The following is a 15,485-nucleotide window of genomic DNA, read 5'->3' as shown; positions in this document are numbered from 1 at the left end:
AGGGGGTGTCCTGTAAATATCAGGTCAGTTGGTTGGTGCTGTCAGGCCTTCTGTCTCCTGAATGGTGTCTGTCCATTTGTTCTACCAGTTATTGAGAGTGGAGTATTGAGATGTCTAGTTATCATCATTAAATTGCCTATTTCTCCTTTCAATTCTGTCAGTTTTTGCTTCAGGTATTGTGGAGTTCTGTCCTAGGTGTGTGATTTTTATGATTTTAATGTTTGCTTTCCTAATGTATTGATCCTTTTATTATTATGGGATGCCCCTCTTTGTCTCCAGTAACAGTTCTTGTCCTAAAGGCCATTTTGTCTGATGTAAAAATATAGCCAGGGCAGCTCTGTGGTTACAGTTTACAGGTACATTTTTTCTTCCTTTTACGTTCAAATTCTTGTGTCTTTGAATCCAAAGTGTATCCCTTGTAGGGAGTGAATACAGTTGAGTCTTGCTGGTTTTTTTTTTTTTTTTAACCAAGTCTGATAATTTCTGCCTTTTGAGAGTGGTGTTTAGTCCATTCACGTATAATGTTTTATACATGACTGAAATGATTGGTTTCCATGATTTTTTTATGTGCTTCTGAATTCTGTTTACTACTATTTTCTTTAGGATTTTTATGGAGAGCTTTAAACATGAGATTGGCCTGTGCCTTCCTTTCCTGTGCCATCTGTCTCATGCTTGGGTTTATTGTTGAACTTGTTTCATAACAATTATTTGGAATGTTTCTTTCCTTTTTTGTGATCTGGAGCAGTTCCTGCAGTACTAGGATGATACAGTCTGATGATTTTCTAGAATTCTCTTGTGACATCGTTGAGATGATCCTTTTGTTGTACATGGTTTCCTCGATAACTTCTGTTTCTCTTATAGGATTTGATCTGTTTAAGCATTTGTTTCTACCAGGGTTAATTTTTTTTAAAAGAAGTATTTTTCCTGGTAACTACCCACTTCAGCTAGGTTTTCAAATTTATTTGCAAAGATTTCTATGAATATCCTCCCATGACTTTAAAATTCTTCTGTGTTTCAGTGATCTGTTTCCCCTTGCTCTGTTTTGTTTTGCCTTCCCCTTTCTTCTGATCAGGGTAGCTGGTGACTTCTTTATTTCATTGACTTTTTTTCAAAGACTCTGCATTTAGATATATCATTTCCTTTGTTTTTGCTTTCTGTTTCTTTAATTGCTGCGTTTATTATTGCTTTCCTTCTACTTCCTTTGGTTGATTTGTTGTTTTCTCTTTATGGCCCTTTGAGTCAAGCAAGGTGCCCCCTACTAGGCAATACTACATCATTATCCCCCTTCAACCAATGGGTCCCATCGCCTAAGCCTCCTGCATCCTGCTATTTGCCGATTGATAACAAATATTTGTCCAACAAGTGGACAGTGAATGGACAGTGCTCAGTGGTGCGCAGCCTTTCATGTAGGAAGGGTCCTCAATGAGCACTGGTTGAATGGATATACAAGGGAGTCTATATAGGAGAGATGATGATAAGATCTTCTTTGCCTGAGACAGAAATTTAAACTCTGTTATCCCTCAGGATCAGCCAATCCTGTGATGATCTGGTCATTGTTTTTATAAATCCACATTTGTCTCTCTCTACATCTACATTTCTAGATAGCTCCACTCAATCTGTGTCTGCCACAGATTCTTCTCAAATATTCTGGTGCTTATCCCAAATCAGGGGTCAAATGTACCATTGGAGTATGAAAATACTATGGGACCCACCTGGAGGAGGGACACGAAATGGGGCTCACCATGTGCCCTGACATGCCAATCACCCTCTTTCTGAGCTCTGCCCTGACCTGAGATGGTGGGTGAGATAGGACAATGCCAGAGGTCTCATCCATATGGGGGGTGTGGCAGTTAGCTGACAAATGTCTAGAAATGAAATCACAGTGTGATGTGCTAGTTTAACGAGCCAGAGACCTGCACCGTGTAACAAGCAGAGAGACAAGCCATATGACTCGTAGCATCACTCACCATAATTATGTTATGGCCTCGTAACTGATGTAGTGGATGTACTAGTCAGCTTATGCCACAAACCACATAATGGTATTTGTGCAAAATGACATCGAATTTTTCATGTGCTGTGGAGAGGAAAGTTTAGTTCCTTATTCCCAAATGATGCAACCAAGACCCAGTGAGATATCCAGGACCCCCTCGGTGTACTTGCTGCTTCACTGGTTCTTGAGCTGAACAGTAGGATTATGGGAGGAACTTTCACAGTTGCCTGACTGTGGGCAGAGCAAAGCAGGGTGGGGTAGGGTGGAGTGGGGTGGAACAGGGGCCAGGGCAGGGTTCCTCATCATTCCAAGTGAAAGTGCTGCACTCAGGGGGTGACAACCACTGTGTGAACCCGGAGCAAAGATAATAAGACCAAGATCTTAATTCCAGACCAAGGAAGGCCTCTTGATCCCTGGCCCTGTGCCATCTTCCAGGACTCCAGACTGTACCTGCAGTGTATCAGAACCCCAGGGAGCCCAACCAGGGGTCCGTAAGCACTTGTGACTCTAGAGCTGGGATGTGACCATTTCGGGTTACTTTTCCCCTCTGCTACCAAGGTGCCTCGTTCCTGAGTGTGAATAACCACTAAAGATTCTGCTCTTGACCCTACAAAATGAAAATGGAAAATCTGACTTGGAGACTTTCCATGCCTTCCCAACACCAACAGGAGAGCCTGACAGAGAGAGACCCACCACTGCACTGGGGAAGCAGATGGGTGGCTGGGGAGGAGCAGGACAATGGGGCTCTAGTCCTTCATCAGGCCAGCTCTTCCACTCTCCCCGATGGTGGGAACAGAATAGCCTCAGAGACGTGCTGAAAGGGAAAGGTGTTGCTAGCTCCCGCATTCTCTAGGGCCTGGATCTTAAACTCAAAGTAGACTGGGACGATATAGATGATGAAGAACCAGGAAACCAGGGAGCCTACCAAGACGGCAGCCGCTGGTTAAGATGGCCACGCTGGACGACATTGCCATAGATGCTCCTGGGGCATCAGCTCCACGCTATTTATTGAGCATCTGCTGTGTGTCACACTGTGCTCTGGGTGCTCTGGTGTTGCTGGCGTACCTGCCATAGGAAGGCCTCAGTGTCATAGAGCTTCCCACTGTGGCTGCAGTGGGGGAACTTTACATTTCTGAAAATCGAATGTCACCGTTTCATGACCAGATTTGTATTACATGAAAGTAGATGCCACAGACAGAATCAGAGTGCCTCAGACATACTTTAGTAGAGTAAAAGGGAGATTATCGATTAGCTGTTGATGTAAGCCAGTCCTGCCAGTGGACACCAAGTTACAAAGGGATGTCCTTCTCATCTGCTGAAGGGCACCTGCCACATGAGAGGTGAGTGGTCCCAGGCAGAAGCGGCCCCAGGAGGCTCCACGTAGGAGGCCAAAATAGACCCTTCCAGGTCAGGTTCCCCAACACGTAGGAGGAGAACCAAAGAGATGCTGCCTCGCCGGGGATGTGAGGCCAACTCTCCCCGCTATGCTCTTGGGCATTTTTCGAGACCTCGATGCCAGTTTGGGCTGGGCTGCAGATGCCGCATGCTGATCCCAGACCTTTGGGAATGGAATCTGCTCAGTGAATAATCGGTATGATCAATCATTCTCCTTCTTACTCTTGTCTGTGTGCCAAAGAGACCTGCTCGGTCCTCCTGTGCCATTCACGAGGCTTGTGCTGGGAGAAAATGACTCATTGGGGGAGTAATGAGGATAATTAATGATGTGTACTCCAAACTGTCACTGCACAAGTGTCAAGCGAACATTTGGAGAGAGGGGGTTTCTTTGTGACATTGCGGTAATTATGTCAGACAAAGTCTTGCAGTATAGAGATTTCCAGAATTTGCAACAGTACGTAATTAAAATGCAGTATGTACTTTGAAAATGGAGTGTTTAGATTGGGATATCGCTTTGACGAGCTGTATTTTCCATAATGTGCCAGAGGTCTGGCTGACATAGAAGTTATTTTCCCCCCAAATTGGCTCAATCTCTCCAGGGAAGCTCTTAATCACGACTGCCCACCTGTGTTCTCTCTCTCATATCCTCAGGCGATGGATCTGGAAGTCCCAGTGCTGGCCAGGAACATCCCCGGGAACGCGGCCGTGGTGAAGCATGAGGTCACAGGGCTGTTGTTCTCAGACCCTCAGGTAAGGATGGGGTCCCTGTGATCAGCTTATCTGGAATGGTTTTCATGGGCATTTCACTTGGAGACTCCGCGGTTCCCATGTTTTCACCAGTGCCCAGTGGTTCCCCCTCACATGATGGGAGCCCCAAGTGTGGCGCGTGTCCGCTGTGGCCACAAGGGTGGACACGTGATTCAGAAAAACCTAGAACAGAAACTCAAACACAAGACCTGCGCCTGTTCCTGATTCTGCCTCCAACGTGCGACATGGCCTTGAACAAGTCAGGTCACTTCTGAGCTGCTTGGATTTCTGATCCAAAGCGGATGCTCCTCAGATACAATCTTCTATTTCTAGCAACCTACTGGTTTTCAGAAGATTGCCACATATCTGATCACTGCAATGCCTCCAAACAGCGTGCAGAATAAGCTGAGTACTCGTGCATATGCACGCACCTACACGTGTATTTGAAAGTAACATATAGGATGGTGCAGCTGAGAGTGGACACAGCCTGGGCACGTGTGTGCATAGGACCTCGAGGAAGCATGTGGGGGTCCCGAGTGTGCCTGTGCATGTCTGCCTACAGTTGAACCCCCAGGGACTGCTTGCAGGGCATGTGGCCTGGCCTGAGTCTCCAAGCTCTGTTTTCTCCTCCGGACAAGCGGAGCTCATTGGCCCTCTGCCTCCTGGAAGTGTGACAGAGGCTGAAGGAGGGATACACCAGACTGAGTGTGTTCATGGCACGCGGCCAGAGCTCTGGACCTGCTGTCACCACAGGAGAGGCACCGCTGCAGCCCGTGCCTTGTGTCAGGCAGCAGTAAAGAAGACTCTTAGCCCCAAGTCTTGTTCTTTAAGTCTTTGAAAATTAGGTTCTACCTACCAGCGTCTTTATTAAAGCACATATCATATTCAGGAATACAGGGATTTATACTTAAAAAATTATAGTCAAGTCAAATATTTGAAAATTCAGGTTTCAGATTTCCTATGGCAGATGCTTAATCCAAGAGAGCTTTCTGTTTCCCTTGCTACAACCACGGCTCACCTGTTTTCACGGCTGCCTGGCGTGCTAGCTCCCCCGGGGGGCCGACCGCAGCAGCAAAGGGGGCCTAACCACTAATGCCTTCCCTCTCTGCAGCAACACCTACCAGCCAAAGCAGTATCAGGACAGGGAGACTTTGTAGTAGTTACTTGTCTCTTCTCCAAACAAAGGTTTATTGCTTTGAACCACATTCTGGATCTCTGGAATCAACGCCAGCCAAGCTTTTAGGTCAGACAGTAGTGTCTCCACCCTGGTAAAGGCACTTTATTTTCATCTCTCCAAACTCAACAGCTATTTATTTCATAGCTCAATTTCAGAGCTCTCTAAGTGGTCAGTGAGTGTCTGAACATGAGGACAGAAGCATTTTGGCTTTCTTATTTCACAGAGCTTCCAGCAAGCGATTCCTTCTGACATTTGCAAATCAGTGTCCCACCGCCGACAGGCTCGTGTCAGCTCTGCTCGCAGACGTGCTGCAGCACACGCAGAGCTAAGTCTAGGATTTATCTCGATTCCAACATCTCAACATTGGTTTCACAAAGGATGTTTAAAAAAAAATAAAAAAGAACACTTTAGATTTCACATGGGGAGAAGGTTGTGTTTTCTAACACACTTTAAAAAGTGCGCTAGACGTGGCTGTCACACCCGGCTTTGTTTTGTCTGCTTTATGGTGTCGACGAGACTTAATCAAGCGCAGGGTGGGAGCTCGCCTCAGAAACCTAAAATGCATTTTCAAGAAGCCAGCAAGTGTGGTTCTAGTCCTCTCGTGGAGAGGGGCTCAGGTGGCATTAGCCCCTGGCTGGTTGCCAGAGGGTGCAAGATTTATTTCAAATCTGTATCCAGATATGCATCAGAAGCAGCATTTCACCTGTTAAGAGGGATCTTGTGCACCGGTGCCAGCCTGCTGAAGTTGGTGTATAGTGTAAACTGAGAGTGCGGCCCAGGCTGAGCTAGCTCTGAGTGAGCTCTCTGTGCCTGATGGAGAGGCTGTAGCAACCTGACGGGAAGAGGTGAGGTCGCCAATTGCTGTCTCATGTGCTAGACCCCGGTCACCCAGCCTTCAAACAGCAAACAAATTTCACGAAGCCTTTGCCTGAAGGATGTCAGGGGTTGTCAAAGGGCATCGCTTAACTTCTAGTTTATTTGGTGAACTTTTGTATAAAACTAAACCAGGGCAGCCCAGGTGGCTCCGCGGTTTAGCGCCGCCTTCAGCCCAGGGCCTGATCCTGGGGTCCCGGGATCCAGTCCCACATCAGGCTCCCTGCACGGGGCTTGCTTCTCCCTCTGCCTGTGTCTCTGCCTCTCTCTCCCTCTCATGAATAAATAAGTAAAATCATAAATAAAATCATAAATAAATAAATAAATAAATAAATAAATAAATAAATAAATAAATAAAACCAGCAGTGGGAGCAGACCCGTGACCTGCCACCTGAGAGCGCAGCCGTACTCTGGCGTCCCCGCCCTGGCCCTCGCCCTCTGTTGCCCTTCCTGGAGCCCTGTCTTCAGGATCTCTGAGAGCCTGTACATCCTGGGCCATGGCTCAGGTTCGGGGCCAAGCTGGCCGTGTGTGCGGGTGCTGTGTCCCAGAGCCCCCCGCGGCCCTTAGGTCTGGCCACAGAGAGTAAAAGCTCAGAGTGGCGGCAGATACCAGCTTAATACCTTGGTCAGTCCCGAAGGCAGGAGGGGAGGGGCATATGATAAGTAAGTGTGGCCTCGGTGTTGGGAGGCAGGAAACAGAAAAGAAGCGGGTTTGAGGCCCACTGGCGCGTGCTGTCTTGTCTGGGGGCGCCAGGGGAGCCAGGGGCCTGCACAGTGCCCACTGCCGGCTGCTCTGGGGACACAGCCCTTGCTGAGCGTGAGGAGAGGCTGGAATTCACCAATTTGTAAATGTCGATAATTCAGTCGGTTATTGGTTTAAATACTCTATGGCCTATCCAAACACTCAGGGGAAGGAAGATTTGCCAGGCAGGCCACCAGACAGATGTCTGCTCGGGATGAGGGCTGTGCCTTCTCTGAAGGAGCAGGGGATGAGACTGTCACCCACAGGAGTGACATTCCCAGTGAGGTCGTGTCCAATAGCATCTTCCTAGGCTCGGGACCACATCTTGTCCTCCAGACAGAAGACAAGGCGAGGGGTCCTCGGGCAACGTCAGAAGTGGAGGGGGCCCGACTGTAGGTCTCCGCAGCCAGAAAGAGGAGTTTGGGCTTGGCACGACAGGACCAGAGTGGTGTGTTCTGTCCGTCTCGGAGACAAGGCAGGTGAATCCGCTCCCGCCACACACCAGGAGGGTTAGGCAGAGAACTTTGCTCAAGGCCCCGCTGTGTGGCAGGCATTGTGCTGTGCTGGGTTCTGCAGGTAAGGGCTGAGGGGAGAGGCTCAGGGCCTCCGGGGCCTACAGTGTCAGCAGGTGCTTCCAGGCTAGGGCAGCCCAGCCTCTCCACCGTCCTCAGCTCCACAGGCACCACTCCCAATGGGATGTTGGCCCCCTGCGGCTTTGTAGGGCTTGAATCGTGGGACTCACACAAGGTCTGCCCGGCGAGGATGAGGCCCGCCTCAAAGGAAGCAGGGAAGGGCTCTCACAGCAGGCAGATCCCCGTGTACTGAAGCTGGGGCGTGGGGACGTGCGGCTCGGGAGCTAGGGGGAGCACAGTGCGGCACGCGGGCCCCGCAGGGAGTGGCAGAAATGAACGAGAACTCACATGTAAGGTGTACAGGACACGGGACTAGGTGGGCATGGTTCTGAAGCGGCCCTCACAGTCCCCACGTCTTGGTGATAGGCTGTCATCTTTTTACATCACCCAGACATTTTTTTAATAGAAAAATCAACAACATAGCAATTAAATTAAAAAGTATCCATTATTGGCTATTTGGAAACAACCTCGTATTTTTCCAGGACGCATTTTCTAGGACCCATCTGGACGGTCAACCAGGCCCTTTGGTTTCATGGTGCATCACCAGCTGTTCTGCGTCCACTGCCACTGCTCTCAGCCGAAGCCACGGGTGGCGATTCCATCCTTGTCTTTGTTCTCATGGACATAGGGCCAGTGCACTCCTTCTCCCCAGGGTACCCGCACACCAGAGGTAGAGTGTGCTTGTCAGAGCAGAGCAATTGCTTGAGCAGGGAGGGCACATGACCCAGACGGCTTGGTTATGTGCCATCTAGGGGCTCCTGCTTTGCCGCGGCCATTCTCAGAGCTGGTGGTCCATGAGAACCATGGCTTGGAGCCACTACTGGCACCTGCAGGCATGGCTGGTGGCTGAGGTCAGAGGCAGGGCGAGCCGTGCCCACAACTAACAGGGCAGTGTGTGGACGGACATTCGTGTGGCCAAGGAGGGCAGCCACCAGCTGAGGTGCAACTGTCACCCTCTGTGGAGGGTTTGTGGCCCAGGTAGCCTCCCCCAGCCTCAGCAGGGCAATGCTGACCAGGAGCCTTTGCTGCAAAGCCCCCTGGGCGGCCTCCCAAAGCCCACTTCCTGAGGTGACCTCTTTCAGTTAACCCCATGTTATCCCGTGTCCCCGTAGCACAGCCAAGATGACTTCCTGGCAGATTTACTTCTACATTTCTCGAGGGCTTTGCTCTTTCTCTCTGACCTTCTGAGCCCCCGACCTGGCTGTGTCACTCTGCCCTCTGGAACCTTCTCAGGGCCAGCTCTCCTCCCACCGCATTCCCTCACATTCTGGTCTTTGCTTGCCAAGACTGGAGGAGGAGCACATGGGCCCAGAGCTGAACCGTCCAGTGTCGTTCCATCCTGGCCGCTTACTGCTCCCTTTGCGGCCCTGGGCCCGGTTCCTGAACCTCTCTCTGCTCCTGTTTCTGTCTGAGGAAGGAGTCATGGGGATAGCACACAGTCCCAGTCCCTTTCTTCAACTGCAAAATCCAAAATGCGCTTGAAAAACAATTTGATTTTTTGGGAGTTTGGTGCCAAAACTGACTTGGCAGCAAAGTCGTATCTGAGCTGATGCAAAGTTATCTGTGGCTGTTTGTCCTGCTTTGTGTGACTATTCATACGTTTTGATTTGGAAATTGTGGTGTGTTGCATATGGGGCGCTGCTTAGAGCCACCATGGGGCCTACGGTAATGAGAGAGGGCATGAACCCCATCATGAGATCCCCCAGATCCTGGATTCTGAACGTGAGCTGCTCCCTGGCGGTAAGCATGTGACAGATGCTGGCTGTATGCTGATCTGTGGCCAGTCCAGCCCCGCTGGAGGCTCCAGGCCACACACCAGCTGCCCTCGGCAGAAAGCGTGTGAGGGCAGGCTCGTACCTCTCCTGGGCTTTCTCCTTGACTCGGGAGCAAAAGAGAAGTGGAAGGGCATGAACCTTCCCAGCATGCCGGTCACAGCCGAGGACTGTCCCGTCCCAAGCAGCCCAGAACGGGGGTCAGGACATGCACCCAGGCGCCTTGCGCTCTGCCCCTCGCTCCTGGGCCTCGTGGGTTCAGGGACCTGGTCTGTGGGCTGCCTAGCTGGGTGTGAGCCAGGTGCCCTCCTATAGGATAGCCTGAGCTTTAGGGCTGTTTCTTAGCATCCCCAGCCTGAAGCTGTTTTTATACAGTGGATTTTAGCTTCTGTTGGACAAGAGGGTCCATACAACTTCCAGAGGTGGTTGGAATGGAATGTTCCCCAAAACCATCCCTGTTGAGAGCCACGTCCAGTGTGCTGCCTGCGGGGCCGTTTGCTTCTCCCTGAGATCCCCCTGCCCTATGATGTTAGGGTGACAGTATTATGACAAGGATCCCAACAGGGGTCTGAACATCAGTTCTGTCAGAGGGACTCCACTTCTCATCCCCTGAACCTTGGCGGTGCCTCCACAAGAGAAGGCAGGTCCCCTGCCCCTGATTCAGAGGGAAGTTTCCCAGCAGCCACTGGAGGAAAGGTGAAGTGCTCATCGTATGATGACGAAAATAGAACCATGCTCTTTTGTATAATTTTTTGTTGTTTTTTTAACTTCAGAAACATATAACTGGAGCCAGGGCTTGCACACCTGTGGTCCTGGGGTTGCACCATGTTCTGGGCCATGTTCTTAAAGTTTCACATGGCTCATTTAGCACGAGGTGCTTTTTTGTAGATACCCCAGGCTTTAGGCCTCTCTTGAATGGAGGATGTGGCGTCAAGTCCAGGCCATGGTTACTGTGGTGCGGGGTGGGTGCTCGGGGTCCCAGTCCTGGCCTAGAACAGTGTCGAGATGGGCCTTCGAGCTCTCACAGGTGTGGAATACCCACACATGGGTCCTGTGTATGCCCTGAGCAATTTTCAAGAGCAGATCCCAATGCTGCAGGAAGCAGATCCCGACACTGATGAGCAGCCCCTTCCTCAAGGAACTGTTTGGCAATCAGTTGACCGGTTTTCTGGCAAGTTCCACAGATGGCAGTGCAGAGAATCCACAGTGCTCTTGCTAACACGCTGACCAACTGGCACGTGTGCTTCTTTCCTGGGAGCAGTGCCGAAGCTCCTACTGCCTCATTGTCCAGACCAGTCAGTGAGGCATCCTCACCTTGTCCTCGTGGGTGTCTCTGTCCACGCACTGTCATCCTCAGGGGGCAGCCCAGGCCTCAGGGCATGAGTGGGAACGGGAGATGCCAGGGAGCTCTGCTTGGGGCTCAGACACATCACCTCTGACTTAGTCTGTGGGTGGAGCACAGACTCTGGAGCTGGGAGAAAGACCCCCTCCAGCACATGGGAGGAGCCTGCACGGTGGTGCGCGTGTGCGGACAGAGGGCACATGGTCTGCCCGGCAAGTGCCTGGCCATCTGTCACCACGAGCATCTCAGGGTCCACAGGCGTGCACTTACATGTTCCCTCTGCTCACAGAGGAGGGCTTGGCCCAGAGCCCCCGGGAATGAGTCTGACATCCCACGAGTCCGGGTTCCCTTTGCTTTTCCCGATGTTCTTCCTCACTCTCTGCCGCTCACACGGGCTTTGGTTGTGCTGCGGCCGGGGGCTTCCTCCTCGCCACCCACGGCTCTCTTGCTTTACCGAAGTCTGTGTTTCTGCTGGGTCTTCCGTGCGGACCAGAAACCGTGCACTTTCTCAGGTTCCATCCCTAGAAGCTTCATCATTCAGCGCTTGGTTGTAAAGTGGTCAGTGTTCTGTCGAAATCCTAAGAGGTGGCTGCCGCCGTGGTCTGCGGGTCAGATAATCCAAGATGTGACTAGTGTCAGAAAATAATAGACCGAAGTTGTAAGTGTCTTGAATAATTTTTATACGAACGTTCAATTATGAGGTAGGAATAAATGTGTTTCACTTTTATTATAAAAGAACACCAATTTACTAAAAAGTGTATACATAACACATAAAAATATAACTGCTGTATCATCAATATTGCTATTTATATTGCTAGCTATAAAGAGCTTTCAACATTTAGTTAACAATAATTTTGAAAGTACGTGGGCATTCTTTTTAAATGGCAAAGCGCCGCATGTTCACATGAGGCCTGGCTGTCTAATTGGAACTTGCATGGGCTTCGGGGGTTCCTGGTGATAATGATGGTGAAGTCTGTGTCAGGCTGTGCCAGGACCCCATGTACCAACCCATTCATTCCTGCCAACACACCATGAGGCTGGTGCTTCCATCGTCCCTCAGTGACACACGAGAAAACAGAGGAAGAGAGAGGCTAAGGAATGTCCCCAAGGTCAATGGCGTGAAGGTAGGACATGAGGTCACTTGCAGGCCTCCGGCTCATGCACTCTGCCCTTTACTTTGTGCAACATAACACACATGGATGCCCCCCTCCTTTCTCTCCATACTCTTGAACAATCGAAATCATTCTAATTCTTTCCGATTATGGAGCGGGGGTCCCCATGTGGATGGTCATCCTGGCACGTGTGTGCATGCATATGTGTGTGGGTTCATGTGACTTGTCACTCAGCCCACGTCTGAATGAACTCTCATCCCCCCTGAAAGCCACGTCTCCAGAGCACAGGAAGTGGATGAAGGAGAGGCTGGAAGCTAACATGGGCACAGGCTTTGGGTGCCTTTGCTAAAGCTTGTCACCAGTTTATTTACACCTGTTTCTCTTCTACCTCCTTGCAGGAGTTTGTTCAGCTGGCAAAGAGACTGGTTAGTGATCCTGCATTAGAAAAAGAGATTGTGGCCAACGGAAAGGAATACGTGAGAATGTATCACTCATGGCAGGTGGAAAGAGACACTTACCAGAACCTCATCTGTACCCTCGAGGGGAGCACCGAGGAGTAAGGGTGCTGTCACACGCCTGCCCTCGGCCCCAGCCCAATGCCCAGCCCTGAGGGAGTACCCAGAGACGGGGCTCTGGGCCAACAGGTCCAGCTCTGTATGAATCAAGCCAGTTTAAATGAATCACCGATAAGCAACATCAGTTGTAAGGCAGGACCTCATCCAAAATCCATCTGGGCTTCCAGATAACATCCTGGATGTGTCTACCTGGTCAGTCCTGGTGGAGATGAGGATGCTCATGGACACACGGGGCCAGGAGGGGAGCCCTGGAGAGAGTGGCCTTAGCTGCTGTAGGACTCTTGGACCAGCCATCCCCCTACAGACACTTCCCACCTATCTTCTGATGACCTATGACTCAGTGTTCCACAAGCAGAAACTAAACTGAGACATGTCCACAGACAGGAGTCCACAGAATAAAACGTGTCGCTGTCAGTCCACAGAGACAGCCGCTGTGTGTTGGTGTTGTGCGCAGCATCGGCGAGAAATCGCTCCCCCGCCCCACCTCCAGTTGCTGCCCCTGAAAGAGAGGTGCTGATGCTCAAGCACCTCACGAGGAGGGTTTTCATGCACAGTCACTATTTTAATGCCAAAGTGCAGATGTGAAACAGTGCTTTTCTATGCACACTGTAGACGGTCCCAGTTTCATACTTTGTTTAAATATCTTGTGTATCATTTTCAGCTTGTTGAAGTCCAGGTTTGAATGCTCCAGAAGTAAACCTCCAGAGAGAACGGAGATACTGTGGCTTTGCATACGGAGGGACAATGCACGTAATGGGGCGCCGCCTCCCTCGGCTTCTCCTGGGCACCATCCTACCCCCTTCAGCTGTCCCAGAAAGCCGAATGCCACAGAACCTGTTGGATGGGCAGCTTCACATGGGTGTTCAGGTCTACAGAAGCAGACTGCGTGGGCTCTCCTGGCTGAGCCTGCCCACCTGTCACTGAGCCATAGCTTTCTACTGTGTCCAGAGTTGCTCTTCTGCATGTTTCCAATGATGACACAGCATCTTCTTTCTCCCATCCCCTATGTCCTTTTTCCTTGCATCTCCCCACACCCTGCCCTCACTTACTCTTTCTGACCAGTGTCCTCTTGGAAAGCCAGGGGCTGATGCAGGAATGACAGTCAAAAGACCTCCCCACCCAAGGCCACCCTGACAAGAGAGGCCACTCTTTAAAGCAGTGGTTCCCAGCCTCAGCTTCTAAAAATCCTGGTTCCTGGGCTGCATTTCAGACCAGTAGCATCAGATCTCGGGGCTAGAGACACCCAGGCCTGAAGCTTCCCGGCGACCCAACATGCTGCCAAGATGGATGGCTACTGCCTTACATGGTCCATCTCAACAGGGACCAGAATTTCACAGTAAACAAACATCTGAGAAGAGGCTGGATGGTGATGTCATATTGAAAAGTGAATTCCAGAATGAAAAAGATAGGTTAAATTTGCCTTATGTTTAACATGATTGATTATGCCCATAAAATTGAAACTCTAAGTGCAGGGCCAAGAGATATTTCCCACCAACAAGTAGCTGACAAGCACAGCCCAGGACTTGTCAATGCTCCCCAGAGCTTCTCCCTCCTCTGGGCTTCACTTTTGTCTGGAATGTCTGTCCCACAGTCCTTGGAGACTGTCCTGCCCTCACCGGCTACCTGGTTCCAGGCCACCAGGGACCTGCCTGTGGTTCACGTTGCTCTCTGACACCTGTCCATCACTTTCATGGGATCCCTCATCTCTCACAAGATGTGCAATTTTACTTCTCAGTTGATTTCCAGAGGTGGTGGTATTTAAACACTTTGACCATGAAATAGTAAGAGGGACCAACCCTACCCAGGTATGGGGAGCAAGAGGATGTCACGATTACACCTGGTTGCACCTGACCAGAAATTCAAGGTAAAAGTGGCATAAGCAGGAGGGAAATTATTTTTTTTCTCTCCCAAGTTCAGGGATGTGGCATTCCCAGGGGCAGGGACTCAGACCCTCCATCCTCTTGTTCCTCCATTCTCAGTATATGGCCATCTCTACCTCATGCAGCAGGTAGCTGCCCAAGCACTGCCATCATGCCTGATTTCCAAGCCACAAGAGGGTAAAAGGAAGGTGGGAACAGAGACTTACCTGTTTCCTTTCTTTCAGGACAATTCCTACCTCTAGTCACACACTGTGTCCCACATCCAGTTGCAAGGGACACTTGGGAATGCTGGCTTTACTCCCAGTAGCCATGTGCCCCTTAAAAATCAGGGAGGAGTCTATTATCAGAAGAGACAAGCAGATTGCGCATCAAGAGACAATCTGCAGGTGCTTGGCTATCGATATAGGCTGGTAGTAGACTCAGCAACCCCAGACATCCTATTACTAACCACTGGGTACCTTTGAATTCCAAGAGAAGCATTTTCCACAAGGTTTTAATTTACTTTTTCAAGTCATCCAGACACAGCTCACCTTCCCTCCCCAGGATTTCATTTGTATACAAGCCCTCTGCCAGGGCAGCATATCCATTAGAACTTCACACCCCGCAGCAACGGAATGAACGGCTCTGAGTCAGAGAACACATGGGTTTTCACTTGAATCTCCTAAAATGTTCATTCCCTTTGGGTGACACACAACTGACCCTGGAAGACACAACAAAGCGATAAAGTGTATCGACGACGTGTATGTGATCTCGGCCACGAACGTGGTCCTGGTAGCCCCAGGTCCTTGTTCACGGTGGAAGGTCTTGGGAAATTGGAATCTTTTTGGAAGGGATCCATACTTCGAGTTCGGCTGAGAACAAAGAAGAATTTGTCTTATAAAGAAGATACAGTGAAGTTCCTTTGGCCTAGCTCTTAGGCCCTACAGATCATGTGTGAAACAAATGCTGCGCAGTGCGAGCTCTGGTGGAAGCCCCCCGCATGCATGCAGGCTGAGTGTGCACACACCGCCCTGCACACAGAGTCTGGCTCACAGGTGAGTTTGCGCAGTGCTGCATGAGGTCAGGGGAAGCCAGCCCTGAATGCCTGGGTATCCTATGGTCAGGATTTTAGGTGGAGAGCTGAATCCCTAAGCAGGACATGGGGAAGCCCTCCCTGTTTCCTGTTTTCATATCACCTGTGTTCCATGCTCTCATCCAGCAAGCACTTACCTGGACAGCAGACAGTGGCCGTGCACTGGTGCTCCAGGG

At 50.4% G+C, this 15,485-nt stretch overlaps 1 protein-coding gene across 4 annotated transcripts in view; it reads left to right on the top strand.

The window, feature by feature from the left end:
- The window catches only part of GLT1D1 (glycosyltransferase 1 domain containing 1), an 87,232-nt gene extending 74,448 nt beyond the window's left edge, over positions 1-12,784 (top strand). For all 4 annotated transcript variants that reach the window (XM_038574736.1, XM_038574737.1, XM_038574738.1 and 1 more), the window contains 2 exons: positions 4,037-4,135; positions 12,181-12,784. In XM_038574736.1, coding sequence (XP_038430664.1) covers positions 4,037-4,135; positions 12,181-12,342 — 261 coding nt within the window. In that variant the 3' untranslated portion in view covers positions 12,343-12,784. The remainder of the gene's footprint in view (positions 1-4,036; positions 4,136-12,180) is intronic.
- Positions 12,785-15,485: the final 2,701 nt, after the last annotated feature.

Source organism: Canis lupus, chromosome 26 (genome assembly GCF_011100685.1).
Source record: "Canis lupus familiaris isolate Mischka breed German Shepherd chromosome 26, alternate assembly UU_Cfam_GSD_1.0, whole genome shotgun sequence".
Classification (NCBI taxonomy): Eukaryota; Metazoa; Chordata; class Mammalia; order Carnivora; family Canidae; genus Canis; species Canis lupus.
The sequence above is the reverse complement of the archived record's forward strand: the minus strand, read 5'-3'. Positions and strand labels throughout refer to the sequence as shown.